The sequence below is a fragment of the Schistocerca piceifrons genome, chromosome 1, assembly GCF_021461385.2.
Source record: "Schistocerca piceifrons isolate TAMUIC-IGC-003096 chromosome 1, iqSchPice1.1, whole genome shotgun sequence".
Taxonomy (NCBI): Eukaryota; Metazoa; Arthropoda; class Insecta; order Orthoptera; family Acrididae; genus Schistocerca; species Schistocerca piceifrons.
The window spans coordinates 706220742-706247045 of record NC_060138.1 but is presented as its reverse complement, the minus strand read 5'-3'; the positions used below and the strand labels follow the sequence as shown (position 1 = coordinate 706247045).

The 26304-nt window shown below is 40.3% G+C and overlaps 1 protein-coding gene across 1 annotated transcript in view; it reads right to left on the bottom strand.

Moving 5' to 3' along the window:
* LOC124792422 (protein lin-7 homolog C) overlaps positions 1 to 26304 on the bottom strand; it is a 52093-nt gene that overhangs the window by 9414 nt on the left and 16375 nt on the right. Inside the window, exons 2-3 of the mRNA XM_047257940.1 lie at positions 24038 to 24079; positions 12580 to 12938 (exon numbers count right to left, since the gene is read on the bottom strand). Of these exons, the coding sequence (XP_047113896.1) occupies positions 12580 to 12938; positions 24038 to 24079 (401 nt within the window). The remainder of the gene's footprint in view (positions 1 to 12579; positions 12939 to 24037; positions 24080 to 26304) is intronic.

Here is a 26304-nt window from a genome sequence, read left to right as displayed (position 1 = left end):
TGTTGTCCCGAGCTGCAGGACGTGAATCAGAAGGGGACCATCTTGGTCAACGAAGAACGTCAGCATAACCTTTCCTGCACTTGTGTGGATGGCCTTGGCTTTTTTTTTTGGTGGTGGTGACCCTGGATGCTTCCACTGGAGACTGTCATTTTGATTCTGGTTTGAAGTGATGACACCATGACTCATCTCCAGCCACCACTCGTGCCAGGAATTTTTCCCTTCCCAAACATAGCGCTGCAGATGAGCAAGACAGTGGGCCATTCAACATGCTTCCTGGTGTGGTTGAAGACTGTGGGGCACCCATTTGGCACAAACTTTGTGCATGTGCACTCGTTCCTTCATGATGAATGCTTCCAACACTCAATCAGACCATGGCAGCTTTGGCTTTCACTGTCACTCGGCGGTCCTGGGTAATGAGTGCATCCAGCAGCTTGACAATGTCATCAGTAATGCGGTGTGGTGCTGCACACCGTGTATCATCAGCTAACAACACCCATCCTTACCTGAAGTGCTTGTACCACGCCTTTACCCTTACAAGGGACATGCAGTGTTTGCCATACACTTGTGACATTTATCAATGAATGTCCTACTCCTACTCCTTCCACTGTTAGAAAACGAACACCACCTCTTTGCTCTTTGTTTGATGCCTCGATGTCACTGTTTGCAAAGCAACTGGCAGCGTTGAACGATTGATGCATGCTGCTGCTGCTAGCTCTGTATAGTCACATGACGTGCACACCTGCCCTCTAACGATGGGCTGTGAACTTCCATGCTCAGGTTGGAACCACACCTCGTTACACGAGCCACGATATTACGCTGTTACTGTTTTGCGCATTCCAGACTCTGGCTCATTTCTTTTTGAATGCCCCTTATATAATATGGCTGCTTTCACACACAGCAGTGTCTTTTATTGGATAAGGATTGGATAAGGAATGTCTGTGACTGGACTGCAGCAGGAGGTGGTGGGTGGATGTTGGTTGGATGGTATAGGGGAGGGAGTGTGGGGTGGGGGCAATGGACCAAATAGTTAGGTTCAGTCCCTCTATTAATGAGTGGTGCATCCAGAACTAGAGATGTCCACCAAGAACTTTTTCTTATCTAGTCATGGGATTCATAACAGCAAAAGTGAGAAGGCTAAAAACATGATGAACATCTTTTTTATTATCAATAATAAAAGCAATAGGGAAGTCAGTAGGTGGGCAGCCCCAGGGCTCTACATGCGACAGGAAATGTCCACCCAAACCTGTCCCACCCCTGACGCATTACAGTCAAGAGCACCCACTATTCAACAAAGTGCAACACACAGAATAGAAAATCTGATGTGGCAAAAAGGAGTTAAACCAAATTCAAAAGTGATCAAAACAGAGTAAAAGAGGGATGGAAAAGCAGCTTGGTCAAGGAGGAAGGATCAGGGATCCCCCAGACCCGGCATACAATGGGAGGCGCTCCACACCCAACCACCCTGCCCTTGCTCCAGAGGTAGACAAAAACCTACTAAACGAGGAGGTATTCCACCATGATATGAGCTACTGTCTCTCAAATCTCCACAGTCATAATGAGGGCGTGGCTCATTACACAAAGAAAAACTATGGGTGAATCTGATGAAACCAATGATGAGATGACATAGGACTGTGGATTTCTTCTGGGAGGAGCAGAAGGAAGTGCACCATGCTGCACTACACTCCTCTATTGTGCAGAGTTTATTACACGGGCACCACATAAAATTCTATTTCCAAGCATGCAGAGATATTACTTGCACCCGCAAATCCGCACCTGGGATTGGCAAAATGAAGGAGGGTGGGAATCAGGACGACAACACCCCTCATATGCAAAAAAGAATAGAATACATGAGATGATCTGGGAATTGTCAAATGACAATTGCATTGGAGAGCAAGAACTGGTAGTGTCGAATTTGAAGAGGGAAGGATCCCCTCTTTGGCAATGAAACTGTTTAAATGCCTAGTCCAGAAGGCACCAGTGCCCAGACGCACACCACAAAGGTGGATGAGCCACAAACATGACAAGCATAGTCCAGTCAGCATGAAACCAGGGCCCTGTAAATACAGATAAAAGTAGCACAATCCATACCTCAAGTCTGGTACTGCGCGCCGCGGAATTTGAATCCCCGCCAGACGTCATGGACGTTGAAGACCCATAGAGGTCTCTGCACCATCGCACCGTAGGCTGTGGTGGCGCGTGCCTCCTGGGCCGCATTTAGAGAGAGTGCCCGAGTGGAACACCTGGTTGCAGCGGCCAATAGCGGCATCCCCGATAGAGTACTTAAGCGCTTGTCTATCGCTCAGCCTGCCAGTTTAACCTTGCGTACGTCTCACGACATATTGCCTCGCATTAGACAGCGTATTTACTTTCGTGTTTCCTTTACGAGTGGACGTGGTTGACTTGTTTGGTTTTCTTGACTCTGTTGTCTGTTCTTGTTGTTGTCGTAAGGTCCTTCGTTGGTCATGTCCATCCTCTCCCGTTGTGGTGTTGTTCGCGGGAAGCTCTGCAGGTCCCACCGCGGTTCCGTCACTTCAATCCTGCGACTGTTCCGGTCGCCGTTATAATATCAAGAAGTGTAAGCAAGGAAGCAGAAAGAATTAAGCTTCTGCATGCAGCTAGGCTTCAGGTGAAGAATATGGCGCAACCAAGTAAGCTTTTTAACAAAAATAGGCCTAAGAAACTAGACTTTGCTAGGATGTCAAGTTGCTAAATACCTAAGAAGAGTTCTGGGTTACGATGGACCATGGTACAATGGCAGAAATGGATCACCCATAGTTTTGTACGAGACAATTGGAAACCATGAGAAAACGCCTGTGCAGAGGCCCAAGAGATGGCACTCTGGGGCTGGTGGCCCGCAGAAGTTACCAGCTGGGAGCTGTACCAAATGCAAAAATCATTGTAATACATTGCAGGGGTGAATAGTGGCCCAACAGAGGTTATTAGCACAGTGATGGCAACGAGTATGAGTGTGACACTCAACACAGAGCACTGTGGAATGCTGTTCTCTTGGACTTGCACAAAGGTGAGTGAAATGCTAACTCTAACCCAGAACAACTGGTGGGTAAAAACTAACAAAAATTAGTAGGAAGCCTGAAAAGCCCAGGTCCAAAGGGCGAGTTAAATGTGATAATTCCAATTGGTGTCATATGCCTTATGCAGGTAAAAAAAGTCTGCAACAAGGTGTTGACATTTAGAAAAAGCTGGTTGGATTGGCGTTCCCAACCTAAGGAAAGGGTCGGTTGTGGATTGTCCCCCTTGAACCCACACTGATAAGGGAAAAAAGCCCCAACACAGCATAATCTTTGGGCAACCATCCATTCAAGCAGCTTGCAGAGTATGTTAGTCATGCTAATCAGCTAGTAACTGTCAAGAAACGTAGGGTTCTTTTCTGGCTTAAGGACTGGGACACCTATGCTATCTCACCATTGCGAGGGGAAGGCACTTGAAGACCCTGAGGAACATTCAGTTGTTGGATAACCTGAATGAATTGAATCCGGGCCTTGAGCTGTGTCATGAGACAAGGCAAGATAGTGATATAGTTCCTAGCTCATGAAGAATTCATTATACGATTCATCTTGGTGGGGAGTGAAACATAAGGGAAGTATTCTACTTGTTGCTTCTGCAGTAGAAAGGTAACTGGATAGAAAGAGGATGTTGCAAGGTGTTCTGCATGAGCCAATGAACTGGTACAAAGACCCGAACAGCTATTGATTGTTGGCGGCCCATAAGGCCATGAAACTTGGGCCACACCTGAAATGAAGAGGCATTGTCCCCATGGAGGAGGCATATCACTCCCAGCATTCCTTGGAGGAGGAGGAAATGTTTAATGTCCTGTTGACAATGAGGTCATTAGAGACAGAGCACAAGCTCAGATTAGGGAAGGACGGAGAAGGAAATTTACCATGCCCTTTGATAGGTACTAATCTGGAATTTGCTTTAAGCATTTTACGGAAAACACAGAAAACCTAAATCAGAATGGCCGTACATGGGTTTGAGCCATGTCCTCCCAAATGTGTGTCCAGTGTGCTAACCACTGTGCCATTCTGTTCAGTTACTCTCTACCCCCCCCCCCCTCCCCCCCCCACAAGCATTCCTTCCCGTGCTTGATTAGACAGTGAGTGAGCCTTAACATGAAGTTACTCGAAAGTGTTAAAGCTGGTCTGTGAAGGACGTTGCTTGAATTGTTGCAGGGCTTCTCGGCGAGTTAGTAAACCTACTGTAATGTCTTTGGTCTGCAGTGGTACCAGCTGATGGCGGGGGGATGGGGCTGTAGAAAGGGAAAGAGCAGTTCCAACGGCATGGATGATCACACTTGAGACACCTTGCGCAACTTTATCAATGCAATCTGATAGAGAGGCGGCGGATGTAACAGCAGAGGCATACAAAGGCCAGCTGGCTCAATGAAGTGCCCAATGTGGCACTCAGTCTGTCTGGCAGTGGTAAGGAAATAGCAGGATCACAATCATAAATGTTGCTTTGTAGTGAGCAACATAGTGAAACCACAAGATTAGGGAAAGAGAGTGTTAGATGGATAGCTGTAAAGATGACTTGTGTGGCACTGAAGTGGGTAGGAGAACCATCATTGGGAAGGACAGATTATGGGCTGTGAGAAGCTGGTCAATTAGAAGGCCCCTATTAGACGAAGTGGTACTTTCCCACAGGGCATGGTGTGCACTGAAGGGGATGGCGGTGGGAGGGGGAGGGGTTGGATTAATGTGATCAGTTCAACATAAATAAGTGGGATGCCTACAGGTAGGTAAATTTTGCAAATGGCAACTGCAGAGATCATTTGCACCTGCACCGCTACTGCAACAAGATACAAAGAGGAATCTAATCCTTGACAACATCTGTACAAATGAAGGTACAGACCCCTCCAAGATGCCCTCTTGGGACTAGCGTGGTTCTAACAGAATGCATGACAACCATGGAGTTTTGGAGGATAATCACCAGTTAAGCATGTTTCTTGGAGAGCAATGCAAATTGCAGAAGAGGAGGAAACATGGTGTTGCAGTACCAGCATGTGACAGCAGTACCCACTGCAATTACACTGAATAATCACATGACTAGCGGCCAGGATATGCATGTAGGAGCCAGGAGGATCAGTCATGCCACAGGATCACTGGCTGTCACCTGTGGAGATACAATCACATCCACAAACACTGGTTCAGAATCAGGCCTCCATGGGCACTGCAGAAGCCTTGTCCTGATTCTTCTTGTGGGCAACGTTGGTTCAAGGGGCTAACCCACAGGCAGTGGCCCTTTCAGCCATTATTTGGCATCTGGCCTCCGATATGGGAGTTACTGGGGAGAGGGATCCTGAGAGAAAGCCCTGTCACTGGTAGATGTTGAATAAGGAAAACCTTCTCTGGCTGGGTATGGAAAGTGGTTCCCGAAGAAGGTACTAAGGAACCACAGGAGTGGAGGGCGACGGGAGATATGGTTTGGGGAAGGTTGAGGTAGGGGATTGGGGGGGGGGGGGGGAGGGAGAGGGAGAGGAGGAGGAGGAGGGGGAGGGGCAATGGTCGTGATGTTAGCGAAATTGAGCACCATATCCGCAGGATGTAAGCATTCATATTTCTTCCAAACATCAGTATATGACAGGCAGTCAATAGATTTGTATTCTTGGATCTTCTGTTCTTTCTTGAAAACTGGGCAAACTGCTGAACATGTAGGGTGATGTTCTGTGCAGTTGACACACAAAAGTGGATGTTCACAAGGACGTCCTTCATGGAGTGATCATTCACAGTTGCCACATTTTGGATATGTTGTGCAGTGGCATGACATTCGCCCAAAGTGTAAACATCTGAAGTACCTCATAGGTGGTCGTACATATGGTTTCCCATCACCTGTACACCATGACATTTTTTTCTAGGACATCCCTTCAAAGGCTAAGATGTCTGGATCCGTACAATTATCCTTGGGCCCTTTTTGTACACGTCTGTGAAAATATACACTTTGCCACTGGAGATTAGTCTGAGGCTCCTCATCTCTTTGGAGCATAAGTTCTCTGTGGAAAATAATTCTCTGGATCACATTAAAAGTTGTGTGTGGGGCAACAGCCACAGGTATGTTACCTTGATGATCATCTGCCTGAAGAGGTGTAGATTGGGCAGCAGAGTAACTTTTAATTAATAATGAGCATTTGACATTTTTCCCAGTGATTCAACTTCCCCATTTTCTGCAATGTTTTTGACAAAAAATAATCATTTCACTGCAGTAACAGTATCTGCAAGTAACGGGTGAAGCATTTCGCTCCCAAATGGCTGGTTTGTCACTCTTTCTGCAGCGTTGACAGGGAAGGGAATGTCGTGGGGTTGTACCTCACTGCATTATTATAATCATTCCCTTCTGAAGAGACTGCTGGAGACGTGCAGCCACCAGCAGAAAAAAGTTTAACTTGCTTCATGTACAATCTTCCGCCATGTTATCAGCTACTCCAAAGGGGGGCTTTCCTCACAGATGCCACCCAGCCACAGCAACGGTTACCTGGCCAGTAAATCTCTGTCCAGAGTCCTCCACCAGCCATGATGGGCATATACTCCTTGGCTTGCATAGGAAGGCACAAACAGTGTGATCTCTGCATGTTCAATGGGCTACCACTGTGCAGGTACTTGATGACCTCCCACACAATGGAATGGCTACCATGCCATGAAATTACTATTACATGAAATAATAAAAAATACAAGGAATAATGAAAAAAACCATGAGTAATTTATATTTAGATACCCAGAACCAAATATAGAACACCAATTATATTCGGTCAGAAATGCGCAAAGTAGGGAGTAGATTACAGCAGATGAGTGGAGGTGTCATACCTTACGAAATACAATGCAGCCATCACACAATGGGAGGCAAGCCAGAAAAGCAAGGTGTGAAGACAGTTGATAGCACTTAGGTGGAAAAACGTAGAAGCTTTTTTACACTTAATGGTCAATAAAATGAATTTGATGGGTCATGCAGATGCATAAAGATTATTTCATCAGCTGGAAAAAAAAGAAGAGATTTTCTCCATTTCCTACTACAATACACTCTTGTTTAAGCTTTTCTTCACTGTGTCATTTCATATTCTTCAACTTCTTCTTTGCTGATGAAAGCAAATTTAATTTCATTAATGCTTTCAGAACCAAAGTGAAACAGATTTATAGGCGTAAGGCCATGCATATTACCTGGCTGCTGCAAGCTCGCTCTAGCTGCTAATCACTTTGTTCCACCATAAATTCCATCGCAAGGTGACTTCCCATGAACTGCATCATGCTGCAGTCAGCCAATGACAATGAAAAAATTCGTAGAATATACCTTCTGATTTTGGGGAAAAGAGATGACATATTGGTGGATTGACACTCAACTATTTTACTTGTGGTAACCTTGCACTGCACCCTGAATGATAAATGAATAGTTTTCAGCAAAATCTGTTAGGATGATTTGCTCATATTCCTTTAGATCAAATTTAAAGGCTTTAACATGCAAACTTTGATGCTTGGCGATGTAATGATGGAATGACAGACTCCAAATTTTTGTTCCCACTTCTTCAATAAGTTCATCTGCAGCCATTTGCTTTGTGTCCTCAGTGTTTTGATCAGCAAGGATCCAATGCTTAACACAATAATTTCCTGTGGATCACACTGTATGAAACAGTTAGCAACAACATATGCTATTGTTTATGTTCCAGGACAGTTTTCACAGCAATGTAGGGTGCATTCTTTAAACTGTAGACTGCAAACTGCCATGCAGAGAAACTCAAGTGATTACATCAAACTATTGCAGACACGAAAGAATAGAACTCTGCCCTTATTACTGAATTCTTTACGCCCTTCCATTTTTTGTAAAAAGAATTCTACAGAGCTGAACACTTAAAAGATGCTTAAAAAACAAAAAAGCTACTTTTTTACAGTTTTTTTCTGATTCCTTTCTCATTTCTTATCCATTAGGACTTCAGAGTTTATATTCCCCGGGCATGCCTAAACAATTATAAAACATAATAAAAAATGTCAGGTTAAATGTAAGTACCAGTGAAATGTGGGCATGCTTCCACTGCACCTTCAACTTATTATTCTTTAAGGACTTATAAACTTGGATTGCAAAACCAAATCTGGTTTTTTAGGTGGTTCAGAACAGGGTCTTTCTAATGAAAATGGTTCAAAAGCACTTTCAGAAAATATATTTTGGTAAAAGTGGGCTGACAACACCCATTTTTGGCATCTGTACAAAAATTGTCAAGTCTGCTCTCAATTTGTAGACTACTGGAAACCAAAACATGCATTGGATTTTATATTCTAAGACCTTGTGATGGTAAGTTATCAAATGAAAAGTTTCAGGTTTATCATGCATTTACTCCTAGAAATATAAAACCTAAACTTATTACATTTTTTTAAGTGACTATTTTTTCAAACGATTTTGCTTCAAGTCATCTGTAAGAAAATCATTTACAAAATCTTTTTTATTGTTACACATAAGAGAGTGCAAAAAGTTGTACAAGTACTGTCAAAGATATTGTGTGTCAAAGTTGCCAAAAACTCAGGTGTGCACTGCTGAAAGTTGCACCATAGGGTCAAACAAATCACTATAACCCTACAAGTATTACATTGATGAATGCAAAACTTTACCAATGTTCACATAAAATTTCATCAAAATTCATTATGGTCATACAGAAACATTTTCCAAAATTAGACCATTTGGCATGGAATGGCCCTTTGCATCAAATGTGAGGTTCCAAGAACTTCACTGTTTTTTAACTGAAAACATAGTCCCTCAGTCGTAACTGTGGTAGGCTAAAATAAAACTGACATGGTTTGCAAGGAAAGAAAACTAACACCTGTTCTGTTCAAATACTGCTCTTGGCTTTTAAGTGACAACTATTCAAAAGTAAAGTTCTACGTACTGGCTTCGCAGAAAATCCTAAGAAATTTTGGTCTTATGTCAAAGCGGTAGGTGGATCAAAACAAAATGTCCAGACACTCTGTGACCAAAATGGTACTGAAACAGAGGACGACAGACTAAAGGCCGAAAGTTGTTTCACAGAGGAAGACTGCACTGTAGTTCCTTCTCTAGATTGCCACACAGATGATAAAATGGTAGATATCAAAATAGATGACAGAGGGATAGAGAAACAATTAAAATTGCTCAAAAGAGGAAAGGCCACTGGACCTGATGGGATACCAGTTCGATTTTACACAGAGTACGCGAAGGAACTTGCCCCCCTTCTTGCAGTGGTGTATCATAGGTCTCTAGAAGAGCGTAGGATTCCAAAGGATTGGAAAAGGGCACAGGTCATCCCCGTTTTCAAGAAGGGACGTCGAACAGATGTGCAGAACTATAGACCTATATCTCTAACGTCGATCAGTTGTAGAATTTTGGAACACGTATTATGCTCGAGTATAATGAATTTTCTGGAGACTAGAAATCTACTCTGTAGGAATCAGCATGGGTTTCGAAAAAGACGATCGTGTGAAACTCATCTCGCGCTATTCGTCCACGAGACTCGGAGGGCCATAGACATGGTTTCCCAGGTAGATGCCGTGTTTCTTGACTTCCGCAAGGCGTTCGATACAGTTCACCACAGTCGTTTAATGAACAAAGTAAGAGCATATGGACTATCAGACCAATTGTGTGATTGGATTGAAGAGTTCCTAGATAACAGAACACAGCATGTCATTCTCAATGGAGAGAAGTCTTCCGAAGTAAGAGTGATTTCAGGTGTGCCGCAGGAGAGTGTCTTAGGACCATTGCTGTTCACAATATACATAAATGACCTTGTGGATGACATCGGAAGTTCACTGAGGCTTTTTGCGGATGATGCTGTGGTATATTGAGAGGTTGTAACAATGAAAAATTGTACTGAAATGCAAGAGGATCTGCAGCGAATTGACACATGGTGCAGGGAATGGCAATTGAATCTCAATGTAGACAAGTGTAATGTGCTGCGAATACACAGAAAGAAAGAGCCCTTGTCATTTAGCTACAATATAGCAGGTCAGCAACTGGAAGCAGTTAATTCCATAAATTATCTGGGAGTACGCATTAGGAGTGATTTAAAATGGAATGATCATATAAAGTTGATCATCGGTAAAGCAGATGCCAGACTGAGATTCATTGGAAGGATCCTAAGGAAATGCAATCAAAAAACAAAGGAAGTAGGTTACAGTAGACTTGTTTACCCACTGCTTGAATACTGCTCAGCAATGTGGGATCCGTACCAGATAGGGTTGATAGAAGAGATAGAGAAGATCCAACGGAGAGCAGCGCGCTTTGTTACAGGATCATTTAGTAATCGCGAAAGTGTTATGGGGATGACAGATAAACTCCAGTGGAAGACTCTGCAGGAGAGACGCTCAATAGCTTGGTATGGGCTTTTGTTGAAGTTTCGAGAACATACCTTCACCGAGGAGTCAAGCAGTATATTGCTCCCTCCCACGTATATCTCGCGAAGAGACCATGAGGATAAAATTAGAGAGATTAGAGCCCACACGGAGGCATACCAACATTCCTTCTTTCCACGAACAATATGAGACTGGAATAGAAGGGAGAACCGATAGAGGTACTCAAGGTACCCTCCGTGACACACCGTCAGGTGGCTTGCGGAGTATGGATGTAGATGTAGATGTACAGACAAAGAGATATTGTTGCAAGTCTAGAGGAAGAATAATCAATTAAAAGGTCATCCACAAAGAGGAAATGCTTCACAGGTCTTCAAACTGTGGACAATGTACTTTATAAACCTACAGCAGTTTAAGAGAGTGTTGTCTCAGAATACCGTATGTGGTGTGTGTACTCCATTTTCTGTACATTCCTTTACAATGAGCATAAATCGCCTTCTTCAAACAGGACAGATTTATGCACAAAAAACATATCTAGGGGTGTACATGGTACCAGCTCCATGAATCAGTCAAGTTGCATTTCACAGATGCTTGACCTGAAATTCCAATAAATTCATGATTTGGTCAGCATTGGGAGAGGCAGGACAACTACTAACAATAGCTACATTTATGTGTTTTTATCAGATAGGTGGCTAAACACATTAAAAACAGCTACATATTCTCACATTACAAGCAGTAGCCACATTATATACAAGTGAGTCATTGTTTGTGGTATATTTCAAAATATAGAAACCCAAAAAATGTTTCATTTAACTTCATTCGTTTCATCTCACTGGTAGAGTGAGTGGGACTATTATAAAATTTGGTGAGATACAGCCTGAAGCACTGACATTTAACTGTTAACAGTTGAAAATTCATCTTTTCTGTTTAAAGTGAATGACCTATTTAGGTGAGGGTCTGCCAGCAACACTGCCATCAAGCTGATACAAAAGTCAATTGCATCTAAGCAATATACACGAGTTTGAAAAACAAGCACTATCCAATGTGCGTGACTACATACTGATGTTCTGTAGCAGATTCCATAGAGCTCGGACTGCAACAAAACTTTCAATACTCATTCACCACTTCTCCATATTGCTTACCTTGAAGTTAAGATTGTGTTTAGTTACAAACACTGCATGTAAGATGAGACCCCCATTATCTGTAAGCTCCAATTCTTACTTTTTGTTGAGGCATGTACAGCTCTTATAATAGCAAAGAAATGGCAGCATGACTAGTCTACAGCTTGGATATCCAACGTTCATGCTCAGAAGCCTGCCACAACAGACTTTGTACAGATGTTGTCAGTATTATCCGTGTGGATAAATGCAGAAAGGGGAAATAGAAGAGAGCACTGGTGTTGTGGTTATGGACATTACAGAGTCATAACAGATCATTATGTAGTGAAAATTAACAACAGTCAAAGAAGAAGTGAATGACATGCAAGAAGTAAAATAACGAAGACAGTGCTATGTACAGGTGCTTTTAATATGAGCAAGAAAGGAAAGGTCTCAGTGAGTGGGACATTATAGTCACCAGAGATGGAGCACTACATCAGGTGGAGTTTAGGGAAGGATTCTTTTGTGGTCTTCCCAATACATTACCCTGCTAGTCACCTGAAATGATTTTTCTTAAAAACACAGAAAATTTTAATCTTGAGACTAAACAAGGATTTCAACCTTGCTCCTGACAAATCCAAGATTACTGTCATAACCTATGCATCATCTTGCTTGAAGTACTATGCACGGAAATCCAAAAAATGTTATCATCATGTATTTGACACAGTGTCCAGAAAATTATCACTGAGAATGACATTGGTAAAATGAGAACTTTCATTCTACTATGTGTCGATCCATTATCCAAACTCTGTCTACAAAAATGGTTCAAATGGCTCTGAGCACTATGGGACTTAACATCTGAGGTCATCAGTCCCATAGACTTAGAACTACTTACACCTAACTAACCTAAGGACATCACACACAGCCATTCCCAAGGCAGGATTCGAACCTGTGACTGTAGCAGCAGCATGGTTCCGGACTGAAACGCCTAGAACCACTCGGCCACAGCGGCCGGCAAACTCTGTCTACAAATATGATCCTTCACATCACACACACACACACACACACACACACACACACACACACACACACACTTACAAATTAGCATGCAATCAAGAATCAGAGACAAAGAAACAGTCTGACTGAACTGTGAGCATCTTTTTACTTACAACACCATTCACAGAAAGTAGCTGATCTCCTCTCTTCAGGCCTCCATGACGATCTGCTACACCTCCGGGAATTATGCGGGATATGTATATAGGAGAGTTTTGTTCTTTTCCACCCATAACATTAAAGCCAAGCCCTTCTTCTGTTTTAGGTAATTCTACTACTCTAGGATGGGCATGTCCTTCACTAGCAGCAAAAGCTGCTACAGTTGCCTTAGCTGTTGCAGAGGCCCGTATATCCTGTGACCCTTGAATATCTACTGTCTCATAAACATGCTCATAGACTTCCCTGACAGCATTGAGAAAATCACTCTGGAGTACCTTATGTAGTGCAGCAAGTTTTGTAGCTGGCACTTCTCCACCTGAAAAAATTATTACAGTCATGACGTGGTAAATCTTTGAGGACTTACATCTGCTATTGAATTATGGACAGCTTAGTTAAATATTAATTTGTTAAAATAAGATTAATAATTGAGTTTATGTCTATTAATAATGGGTTTACTTACACATTCCGATATGTATAGGCAGGTGATGTATAATTTGTATGAGTATATCTGTACAAATAGCACTTCATGACACAGATGACACAACATACAGTGGTTAGTGTAAGTCGAGGAAAAATTAGCAGCTGCTACACATTGTAAAAGTTTTAAGCTCAATTAACTAAAATAAAGGCATCTCCAGATTCCCAAAGAATAACACAGGAACTAAAATACCGGTAACTCCTTATGATAAGTTGTGTGTACTTTTTGTTGATTTATGATACTTCAGTTCGGACGCAAAAGAGTAGCCAAATCCTTGCAGGAATCCAGGTAGGCTGCAACCAAGTGGAGTAATGGATAGGGGGCACTACTCTCTAGCATGTGGGATATGGAGATTTTGGTCGGAGAGGCGATGTGTTCAGATAACCGAGGTGGTAAAGGTGACCCCTCATGTAAAGCGGGAAATCTGGGTTTGACTCCTGGTCGTGGACAAATCATCATTTGTTGCTGTTGGGTTTGCTCAATGCCAGACTGGAGCTAAATGTAAGGAATTTCTTTCGTCAAGTATCAAGTAGGCTTTTCTTCCACCCTTTTGGGGTCTTCTTTTTTAATCAAACATTCTTAAAGATAAGTTGAATTAGTTTCAGGATGTCTTCCATTGCTTTTTTTTATCAGCTCAATGGGAATTCCCACTGGACCTGAAGATATTCTATTTTTCAGTTTTTTTTACTGTAGTTCTTTTAAGGAAACACCAGCCACTATCTCCTCTTTAATTGTACATGATTCTAGCTGCAGGAACTCTTCTCGATTTTCTTTTACCATATTTTCGTAGTATTTCTTTCATCCACTCTTTCATCTTCATCAATGGTATGTTTAAGTTTTTCTTCTTCTCTTTTCTTGGGTCCTTTACTATTTCCCAGGCCCTTTTTTATTTGTTTCTCCTACATATCTCTCTACCTCCTCATATTTATTGCTCACGACTTCAGTTTTTTGCTTATATTAACTTTTTTTTCGTTTCCCTTCTGACTCTTAACATACAGTTTCCAACAATCATCTTGATCTTTTGTAGCTGAACATTTTCTGCATGCCTTCCGTTTATCTTGCAGTTGCTCTTCCATATTCTGACACCACCAGTTGTTATGGTACCTGTATTTAGGAATCTGAACTAATGCTTCATGGGTGGCTCATGTAATACATTTTTTACACATTAATACACAACTTCTGCTGAACCTTCCTTTACCTTCCATATTTTTTTCTGCCAAACTTAACTTGTACACGAATTGTATAGACTCAGTCTGGAGAAATTCTGGGTTATACCTTGTTCAGGACACTGTTGCTATTTTGAGTGTTCTCTGTTTCTTTTTTTTATATTTAAAGAAAATTTTCACGTTTAGCAGCAGAAGATCAATGCTACATTCCTGTCTTCTATATAGCCTTGGATCCACAGTACGAAGTTGGGATCTTTGCCTTAATATAATGTAGTCTATTATGGTCTTACATTTACGTGTAGGTTGAAAACACATGAATTTATGTTGAAAGTATCCATTCATTACCTTCTGTCCATGCTCTCAGCATATATCAATCAGTCTTTCACCATTCTTACTAGCTATATTCTCTCCAAAAAGATCCCACTACCTGGTCCTCATGGGCACTGCCAACCCTTACATTTAGGCAGTATTAATTCTTTTTGCTAATATTCATCATTTCTGTATCATGTGTTGTTGCATATACTGCTATTGAAACCAGAGTGACACCACAAATCAGTTTCTATTTTAATAATTCATTTGTTTATTTCCAATCAATTTTTTATGCTCTTTTTCACTTTTTGTTTACAGCAAGCAGTACTACTGCTTTTGCTCTTCATTTATCAGTGCCACTGCAATTTGTTCACATCATGTCTGGCTCCTCACCCTCAGTAAGAGCAATTATGTCCCTCTTATCCTTACCTAATTGTTTGAAGACCTCTTCTGTCTTAGTATGTAAGCCTTGTATATTCCAAGGTCTTATATTCAAAGTCCATTTTCATTAATTGGTTTGTTTTATGTTTCTGGTCCAGTTACAAGGCTTACTTTGAGGTTCTTTTGCAGGTTTAGTGTTTTTCCAGGCAATGGGGTGCAGGTCCATTGTCCCAACCCCTACAAAGAGGACCAGGTAATTTTTGTTCAAAGTTTTCTTCCTTCAGCCTTTGGTGACTCAACATCCTACATATAAGGCAGCTTACACTACTTACTACTTTTAGTATTACTATCACTTCTCTTCTATTGAATGACCTTCAATACTTTCACTTATAAGCCTCAAATATTTACTGTACATCTCCTTTCTTAAAAAAAAAAAAAAAAAAAAAAAAAAAAAAAAAAAAAAAAAAAAAAAAAAGCAGTGTACTATTCATTAATATTATTGCAAAATCCATAGCAACATCTGGAAATTCTGTACTGTTTAGTATCTGAGTCGCACTTCTATGGCTATGCATAAAGTAGTCCAGTTTATATTTTTTTCAAATCTCTCTGTCTTCTTCAAGAATATTTTCAACTGACATTTTAATACAGGAGAAATGTCGTAAGTCAGAAGCGGTGGTCAGAAGCTGACCTCGGGGATAATTGGTTTGGGTTCACAAGAAATATAGGAACATGTGAGACTGTCCTGACCCTATGACTTTTCTTAGGGGACAAGTTAAAGAAAGGCATTCAGGAAGCAGCACAGGAAATGAAAACAAAATTTGGAAAAGGAACCGAAGTTCAGTGATATGAAATAAAAACTTTGAGGTTTACCAAGTAAAAATTAGAGAAGAAGGCCAAGGGAAGCAGTTATTGGGATGAGACCTGCACAGGATAGAATAGTATGGAGTGTGCACCAAACCAGTCTTCAGGCTGAAGATCACAGCAAAAAACAACAGTATACAGAGTCTCCTTAGCTATGTGAATGTATTTATGGATTTATGGTGTTTAACAGCTTTCAGGTATTTGTACAGAGCTATTTTTGCACTATACAATGGGCACCCATGTTGTGTTCATCTGATGCAAAAAAACTAAACTGTACTATAAAACAGAGATGCTTCATACAGTGCACCCCTGTGTTCTGCCTGTACTACTTATATTACCAAACAGACCTCTCGTTATGTTTGTGATATTCGTAGATATGATGATTTAAAATTGAAGCTAGATGGAAATAATAAAAATTAATAATATAACAGCTTGTGACAGTTTTAAGATGTTGTTTCTGAATCATTAATGTGCTATGCAGCACAGGTTGTAGACAATAAATGATGATATTCTGACCGTCCTGACAGAAGTTTTAACCATGCAGTTAAAACAACATTCACATGATTTCCAATCCTTCATACACAAAATGTCCCATTGTCAAAGTATGCAATAGTTCTTGAAGTTAGCACAAGGTCTATGGTGTTAGTAGGCAGACATCACCCTCTAATGATAGCCCAATATCAATATACGTCTATTGTGGGATGAGTCTCCTGAGGGAAGAATTTTAAGAAGCCAACTTCTGAAAGGATTCACAGAACACATTACTATCTCTTAGATACATATCAAGTAATGGCAATAGTCAAATCACAGACATTCAGACTCCTACTGAGATGTACAGGACATTGTCCTTCCCCTGGAGCATTCACAAGTGGATCAGAAAGGGCACAATGCCACATAAGATGTGTGAAGCCATTCAAGGTATGAAGTATGGAAAAGTTCCTGTAGATGGTGTATTAACTGACAAGAATGAAAATGGTGAATTAATTGCAGAATGTTAGTACACGAATTCCTCCACAATGGTAGAAATGTTCTACTTAACAAGAAAAGAGAAGGGTAAGTTAGTTTAGTTTTTTGTATGTTCCTGGATCTTGAAATATGGAATGATGCAGAATGCATCAATGGGTTTACAAATAACACTAGTTTTCTCTATGACAACACGACAAGCTGGCTATTTTCATAACTGTTTTTTTTTCTTTTTAAATCTTAATCCACAAAAAAGATGAGAGTTACTAAACCACGTACATATTATCTACTAAGAATCTTATTTATGGAGCAGAAGACGTTACCACGCATAAATGATATAAATTTTTTACCTTTCATTATCTGCCAGCACTTTTAATTCACAGTTGAGACAGTAAAATATATTTATGGCTGCATAATTTATTCCTTTCAATCAAAGAGTAAGGTTAAATTGTGGGTAGTGGGGTCTGTTTTTGTTCCTAGTGTTGTAGGTAAGAATATTACTATTATTTTCAAATTGTGCCTCACTCTTCACAACAAATCTAATAAGAGAGTAAATCTATTGTAAGATTACTGTTAGGATGCCTAATTTTTTAAACAGTTCCTACATGACATTTGAGAGTGGCCTTCAGATAACACCTTTACACCACATTTAGCCCATTTCTGTTTTCCTGCCACTTCGTGTCTGTGTGTGGAATTAAGACAGAAAATTATTCCACATGACATCAATGAATGGAAGTATGCAACGGAAGCCAATTTTTCTAATATTTTCATCATCAATTACACATACAGATTATGTTGCTGAACTTAGGCATTAGGAAATATCTGTAACATATGACTGTGATTTCAAAATCAAGTTCTTATCAATACCTACATCTATGAATTTTGAACCATCACTTTTTTTTATTTCTTCATCTAAATCTGCATGTATTCTCTGCAAACCACCATGAGGTGCATGGCAGAGGGTACATGTCATTGTATCAGTTATTAGGTTTTCTTCCCTTTCCATTCATGTATGGAGTGAGGGAAGGCTGAGTGATTGAATGCTTCTATGCATGCAGTAATTATTATAATTTTATCCCCAAGATATCTATGTGAGCAATACATAGGGGGTTGTAGTATATTGCTAGGGTCGTTTGAAGCAAGTTCTTGAAACTTAGTTAATAGACTTTCTCGGGATAGTTTACATCTATTTTCAAGAGTCTTCCAGTTACGTTCATTCAGTATCTCTGCAACTCTCTCACACAGATCAAACAAGCCTATGGCCAATCCTGCTGCCCTTCTCTGTATATATTCAATATCCCCTGTTAGTCTTATCTGATACAGGACCCACACTCTCGGGCAATATTCTAGAACTGGTTGCACAAGTGATTTGTAAGCAACCTCCTTTGTAGACTGATTGAACTTCCCCAGTATTCTACCAATAAACTAAAGTCTACCACCTGCCTTATCCACAACTGAGCTTATGTGATCATTCCCTTTCATATCCTTACAAATTGTTACACCCAGGTATTTGTATGTGTTGACTGATTCCCAACAGTGACTCACTGATATATAGTCAAAGGGTAGTACATGTTTCCATTTTGTGAAGCGTAAAATTTTACATTTTTGAACATTTAAACAAAGTTGCTGATCTTTGGACCACTTTGAAATTTTATTAAGATCTGACTGAAAATTTATGCAGCTTCTTTCAGAATGTACTTCATCGTAGATAAAAGCATCATCTGCAAAAAGTTTGAGGTTACTATTAACACTGTCTGTAAGGCAACTGATATAGAATGTCAACAGCGAGGGTCCCAAGGCACTTCTCTGGGGCACACCTGAACTTACTTTTACATCTGTGATAACTCTCCATCCAAGATAACATGCTGTGTCCTCCCTATCAAAAAGTCCTCAATTCATTCATAAATTTCACTTTATACCCCATATGATCACACATTTGACAATAAGGCATAGATGTGGTACTGAGTAAAATGCTCTTTAGAAATCAAGAAATACTGCATCTGACTGACTCCCTGATCCAAAGCTTTCAGTAGTGTCATGCAAGAAAAGTGCAAGTTGGGTTCTACATGATCATTGTTTTTGGAATCTATGCTGGCTGGCATTGAGGTCATTCCATTTAAGATATCTCATTATATTTCAGCTCCTAATGTGTTATAAGATTCTGCAACAAATTGGTGTCAAGGATATTGGACAGTAATTCTGTGGATCACTTCTACTACCCTTCTTTTAAACATTTGTGACTCGTGTTTTTTTCCCCCCCCCCTCCAAGAACTAGCCCTCAGTTTCATTTCCTGTCATTCGCTAAGGACTGAACACTAACTTTGGTGCCACTGACAGCCTTTACACACGACCACAATTTCTTTGTTTATTTCTGAAATACCAATTGAAAATATTCTGCTACAGTAGTCATTGAAGGCATCACACATTGTTCTCTTGACAGCCAAATGCATTTCATTCAGAACCTTTCTATCTATAGCCCTATGCTTTGTTTCACACCTATTATACAGTAATCTCTGTTTCTTTAGAAGTTTATTTACAGAGATGTCATGTGGTGTTGTTACTGATGGTGAGATATGTTGTTTCGTACAGAAATGAATGAAATGTGCTTTTGCTACATTAAGTGAGGGAATATTTAATAAGAAGCAATCAACATTACTTTTAAATAGCTCATCTATTTCATCTTGGGTTGCAGCAGCTCAGTTGAGCTCTATTATGATGCTCAAATCATCAGCGACGAGTACTATTTCTGCCTTGTTAGCATACATTTATACATGGTAAACACAGTGGTGGTCCCAGAACTGAAACCCATGTAATAGGAGGGAGGGAGGGAGGGAGGGAGGAACAAGAATACAAACATGTATCCGGGAACAGACTGCTGGAGCACACAACTATGACAGTAGCTAATTGTTTTCTTTTATCCACTATTATTTCTGTTCTTATAAGCATGGAATTTTTAACCTTCTTAATGTAGATTTCCAGCTTTCAAGCCTGGTAATGGAAGGAAGAATGATTAGGTTTTAATGTACTGTTTATGACAAGGTCATTAAAGATGAAATGTAAGCTTGGGTTATAGAAGGTTACAGGAGGAAGTTCGCCACGTCATTTCTAAGCAACCATCCTAGCAGTTGGTGTAAGTGATTTACAGAAACCACCAAAAAAATAAATCTCGGTGGCTGGATGTGGTTTTGAACTGCTGTACAAGTAAATGAGAATCCAGTGTTTAACACTGAACCACCTTGCATTGTAGGCTGACCACTGTATTGTGTTCTGACTACATATACTACAACTGCTTCCTTGCACAGTCTTCAATTATTGTGTCCTACTGATCTTGGTATAACACAAAATAATAAAATCCTTACACATTCCGTGTACAGTATCTGAAATATAATGCACTATGTCTAACAGACATAGTAAAAATGTGTAAGGGAGCTACTACTAGCCATTCAGCTAAACAATATTGAATGCAATTAAGTACATATTCCTCTCAGGACAACACCACCTCGTAGAAGCATTGTCAATACAGGTGGAAAGGCTTGTATGTTCGCAAGAAGCTGAGGGCTATGCTGATGGTAGTGGATGAAGGAGACAAAAAGTGTCCCACAACTCCCTATCTCTCCCCTACCTATTCCCACAGTCTTCCCCTAGTCACCCAGATACCCAATCTGAGGCGTAATGCGATCCATGCTGAGGGATGCGTGGTACATGGGCAGACATGTCATTAACGGAGCCTTAGGGATACCAAGAGACCTCCATAAGTAAATTTCCTTGCACCGCATGGGGTTCTGTGGTGTCAACTGAATACATCCTGAATTCTTGTTGGACTAAAATGGAGAACACAGAAAAAATAAAAACTGAGGGACTTGACATGACCTCAAACATCCAAGCTTTGGCGCTGGAACTGATGAAAGCGGTTTCTGCAATTGGACTGGGCAATAGACCAGTCCAAGAAATGGAAACTGTTACTGAGAAGGTCAAGAGCAAATCCTTGTCTGGAAAATAGATAAGGAAACTCCTCAAAAGACCTCCAAACAAAGACTGCCTCGCAGTTAATCAGACCCCCGTCTAAATCTAAGACAGGAAACAAGAGAGCAATGGAGCAGTCTAACACCCCAAATTCTCACAATATATAGATCCAGACAAAGCTGACGCAGGAAATAGGGAAACAGACCTACTGAATTGCAATCTCAGTTTTCAAGATGGCAGTTATCCAACAGGATATCCACTGGTAAATATCATATCACATCAAATAGAGTTTGTTCAGATGGATCTCTTCGAGGAGACTGGGGAGAGGGACAGGAAAGGGGGGGGGGGGAGATAAAAGTGCAGGATCCAAATTCAGGAGGGTCTATCTGAACAAAAGCACCCTTATCTTTGTCTGTGAGGAGATGGGACAGTGGGATGACTTTAATGAGATGGAGATTGAAATACTACCATTACAACTACATATTTAGAAAACTGCCCAATCACAAAGAACTGCACAAACAGGACTGTACCTTGGTGGAACGACAGTCTCGAAATGCAAAGCAGGTAAGAAGACCGTTCAACCTTGCATGGAAGAAAAAACAATCAGCAAAATATGTGGAGGCCCTTGTCTCATACCTTGGTATCAAACAAGTAAAGCTATATTCTTGGAAGGTATTCTCTATAAAATCCTTACTAGAATATCAACTAATCCAGGTGGTATTTTAAGGAAGGAAGATAGTGAGTATACAAGGACAGCAAATGAGGTGCTGGATGCACTCCACAAGACCCACCTTCCTCAAGGCACATTGGCAGATAACACAGAGCAGGAATAAGTCCCTGAGGGACACTGGTTCACAGGTAATCATAGGAAAAACTGGGAATCAGCCACAGAATAAGCTGATTTTTTAAAAAATCCAGTAGGCAGTGGGAATGTTTCAACCATTCAAGTCACCAGGACCAGAAGATATCTTCCCAGCTCTACTGCAACAAACACAAGAAAATTTTATTAGACTCCTATGTGGACTCTTTGGGGACAGCCTAACAGCACAAATCATTCCTAATGCTTGGAGGACACTGAGGGTTGTTTTCATTCTGAAGCTAGGGAGAACTGATCCTACCAAGGCCAGGGATATGAGACCGATCAGTCTGTCAACCTTTCTTCTAAGTCATTAGAAAAAGTGGTTAATGTGCATATTATCGAGATTAATTGAGGTTCCTCTACATGTAAACCAACACACATATCAAACAGGTAAATAATGTCAAAGAGTACTTTACCATCTTCTTGGTAAGGTGGAAAAAGCTCTGCTCTTTCAGGAAATAGCTCTCTACAGCTTCCTGGATATCAAAGGAGCTTTTACCAACACAACCTTTGAATCCATGGTTAGAGCTGCAGAAGAGCATGGTGCTGAGACCACCATATGCAGGTGGATTAAGAACATGCTAAGTAGAAGAAGGATAGAAGCCACCGTGGTGAATGAGAAAATGGTTATCAACAGCAGCTTGTGGTGTCCACAAGGAGGAGTTTTGTCCCCACTATTGTGGAACTGAATGGTAATGAACTCATTGAAGAACTAAATGCTAGAGGCTACTTTTGCCAAGAGTACACAGATGATTTAATTGTACTAATACTTGGCAAATTTGCTAGTAATGATATAAACTAGACATTGCAGAAAACTAGTGCAGAAAAAAAGGATCTACAGTTAGTCCCAAAAAACCTATTTTTGTACCATTTATGAGGAAGCAAACCCAGCACATATACTGGAATCTTGAGCTCCTTAATGAAACAGTACCAGCAGAGAGGGGTAATGAAGTACCCAGGTATAACTATGGATGCAAAACTATCATTATCCCCTCATATAAAGAACATATATTCCAAGACAGAAGGTTCTCTTAAGAGCACTAGAAAGGAATGTAGTAAAAATTGGGGTCTAAAGACACAAGGAGTATGTACTGGACATACACCTCTGTAATATGACTTATGATAATTTATGGGGCTACAGTAAGGTAGAATCAAGGAACTTGGCAAGGTGCAGAGACTGGCCTGTATAGCCATAAACAGGTGGAATAAGTAGTACACCCACTGTTGGGATGGATATCATCTTGGACATGCCCTTGTTACACCTTTGGCTTACAGTGGAGGAAGGGGTGTACAGGTTAAAAATTAGAACTAACTGTTGATTCTTTTAGGATATCCAGAATCTCATACCATTATAGCAAGTGTGGTAAATACAGGAAGGGTCAGGGAAATATCGGCTGACCATACAATAACTTACAGCTGCTTCTATAAACCCTTCAGTGTAACAACCGGAAGAGGAGAGCAGTGGAAGAATGAACCACAACATTATTAAGGAAATACAGTCTCGTTTACTGAGGGGTTGAAAACAGATGAAGGGACTGCGGCCAAAATATATGGGGTACAGCCTAGACTGGGCACAGCAGTCTCTTTAGGAAACTGACCACAGTATTCCATTTGGAAATATCCATTAACTGAGTGCATGTGGAGGAGAACTTGAGTAGGTGCTACAAGGATTATGGCACCTACATTTATTCAGAAAGCCAAACAACTCTGAAATCTCCTCTGCAATGAGATAAGATCATTGCAGAATGCTGTGAAACCCTTGGGAGACTGGGGGAAAGCAACAGGGTAAACCTGCTGTGGTCCCTGGTCACTCAGGGATTAGTGGCAATGAACAAGCTGATAAGACTGGCAAGGACAGGTGCAATGCATAACTAAGGCAGTGGTAAAATCAAAACTGCTAGCTGGATCAGAAGGTATCATGCATAACATGGGACTTTGACCCAAAAACAAAAACATGGCAAGCTAATGATGTTGAAGTTGTGTTTCACAATAACCCTTTAGTTGAAAAGGAAATATATTAAACTCATCGAAGGACTCATGACTGGAACTTTAATTTTTACACACAATGGGTATACAGGAAGAAATCCTTAAGCGTAGACTATGTGGTTAGGATGATAAAACTGCACCACACCCAATCTTCCAATGTGAAGCTCTAGCGTACAAAAAACATAGACTATTCAAGCCAATAGAACATGAACAAATTGTGTCTAATAAGGGCAAGGAAGGGGCCTGGTACTACTTCTTAAGGGTTCTGGTTGGCTTTACTAGAATTACACTGAGTGAAACAGCACAATAAACTCCAGTTTTGGGTGGGTGGGCTCCAGTGAGTTAAGACATCAGTTGCTTTCGTCTCGCTGCATATTCAAATCAAACCAAGCACACATTATTTTCTTATTTATAACTATGCTGGAGACGTTAATATTGAATATACTTACTCTTTTCCAGTTTTTCAAGAAGCTCAATAGCTCTCTTCACATCTGGAACAAAAAAAGAATTGCACAAATAAGATTCTATTTTCTGACAGTGAGACAGCAAGAGTTAATTAAAATGTGCAACTAGTATCACTAAAATTCCCTTCATTCTAGTCCACAAATGTAAAAATCACAGACTTCAATGATTTGTGTAGCATATTCCAGTACTCACAACATCTCAGAAAATGTACTTTCTATATCTACAGCTATAAAGCTAGTTTTAGATGTGTCATGACATCCTTTGACTACAAGAAGTTTCTGAATGTAGCTTGCATTTCCTGCTCCAACCTTGTACTTCAATTTCATCAATGTTGTCATTTTAAGTATTTTTTCTGTATAACTGAATTTCAGTGCATCATGCTTCTCTAATGTCTACAAACTACTTTCCATTTTTCCAAGCACTAAGTTTCATAATACTATTTCTTGATTTCCTATCCACGTTTCAAAAATCAGTGTGTCATATTGATATTTTCACATGTATTAACTGATTTTTCATTAGCATATCGTATTCCTACACAAACTCCAGATATCCCCTGATGTTTCCACACATCATACAGTCTGTTTTTAATCATCATACATGCATTCCTGCTACAGCTCTTTAAAAAATATTGACATCTCGATATTTTTCTCAAAAAATATTGATACATATTTGCAATATTTCTTTTCCTGATATATCAATACCGAAGTAGCAATAGTGAGCGCTGTTATTTTTATTTTATATTCTATTTTTCTTGCAATTTTCAGTAAATATTGTTCTTTTGAAACTGCAATAGAACAGAATTTTACTTTCACTGTCTGAAGGAGTCTTACTACTTTCTAAGCTTTCATTACATCCAGTCTTTCTCCAACAGTGTGAAGCAAGTAGAAGTGGCAAGAAGAAGTCCGGCTGCACTTTTTTTTTTTTAGATTAGATTTACTTTCATTCCAATTGATCCGTAGTGAGGAGGTCCTCCAGGATGTGGAACATGTCAGAAAAACAACAATACATGACAAATATTTAAACTAAAACAAATAAGCTAATGTACCATTCCACAGGTCCCAAGTGGAATGATCGTCATTTTTTAATGAACACTAAGAGTCATTTTACAAATACTATTGCACTGAATTTAAAATAAAAAAGTTTTTTATTTATTTATAAGGTAAGAAACATGTAATACAACTACTGTAATACTTATTTACAATGAACACATTACTGCACTGAAATGGTGCAGAAGCTAGATTATACTTACACACACACACACACACACACACACACACACACACACACAAATTTTCAGTGAACACATTACTGCACTGAAATTGTGCAGAAGTTATGTTGTACTTATATACAAATCAGTTGGTTTTCCTCTGAGGTGGGGGAGGGGACGTTGGTGGGATTACAAGATTCCTGACGTGAAGAAATACCACACCAGTTGCATTAAAAAATGATTCTTCAAAAACAGTTGCTGAAAATGATGAACAAAAATCTAAATGACAAGACTGGTCTTTGCAGTGGGCAAAGACATGTGAGTGGAAATGCTGACGTAATCAGTACTACTAACAAAAACTGCAACGTCTAACTTCACCATGCAATTCTGACACAAGTACTAGGTCGCTAGTGTTTACAGAAATGAAAAAACCGGGAAGCCAACAGGAGATGTTCTGGACAAATCCAATATGTGATAAAACCGAATGATGGACCCATTGGACACCTTTTACTGTGCCACTTACTTACAGTTACCATAGTTAGCAAAGTGGTTATCACCAAGTGTGAACATGCATCATTTTCCTTTCAATTCTTGCTCTAAAGGGGATAAGCAGGCTGCTAACTTGTTGATGTACAGAATGTCTAATAATAAATCAACACTTAAATACACACCTCTGAAACTGGCAGTATACAGGGTGAAGCGAAATTCACGCACTCGAGCCTCACAGTGCGACTCCTCACATTCCAGCAGTAAAAAATTTCGTCCGGCGAGTATACCCGGCAAAAAGGATGTTACAGAGTGGCAATCTGGTACCACTGTAACTACATGTATGGTAACTACCTCTGTCAGTACACAACAGTTGTGCTGTACAGTTGGTGCAGGGGGTAGAGTTAAGGGTTAGTGAGCAGGAGGTCAATGGTTCGATCCTGGGTTGAAGCATATGTTTTTTGTTAGGTAAATGTAGTCCAGGTGGTACTGTATCTGGCATTTTATTCATCAATAGCGATTGCAGCGGGTCATCTAGAAACCATTTGCACTTGCATA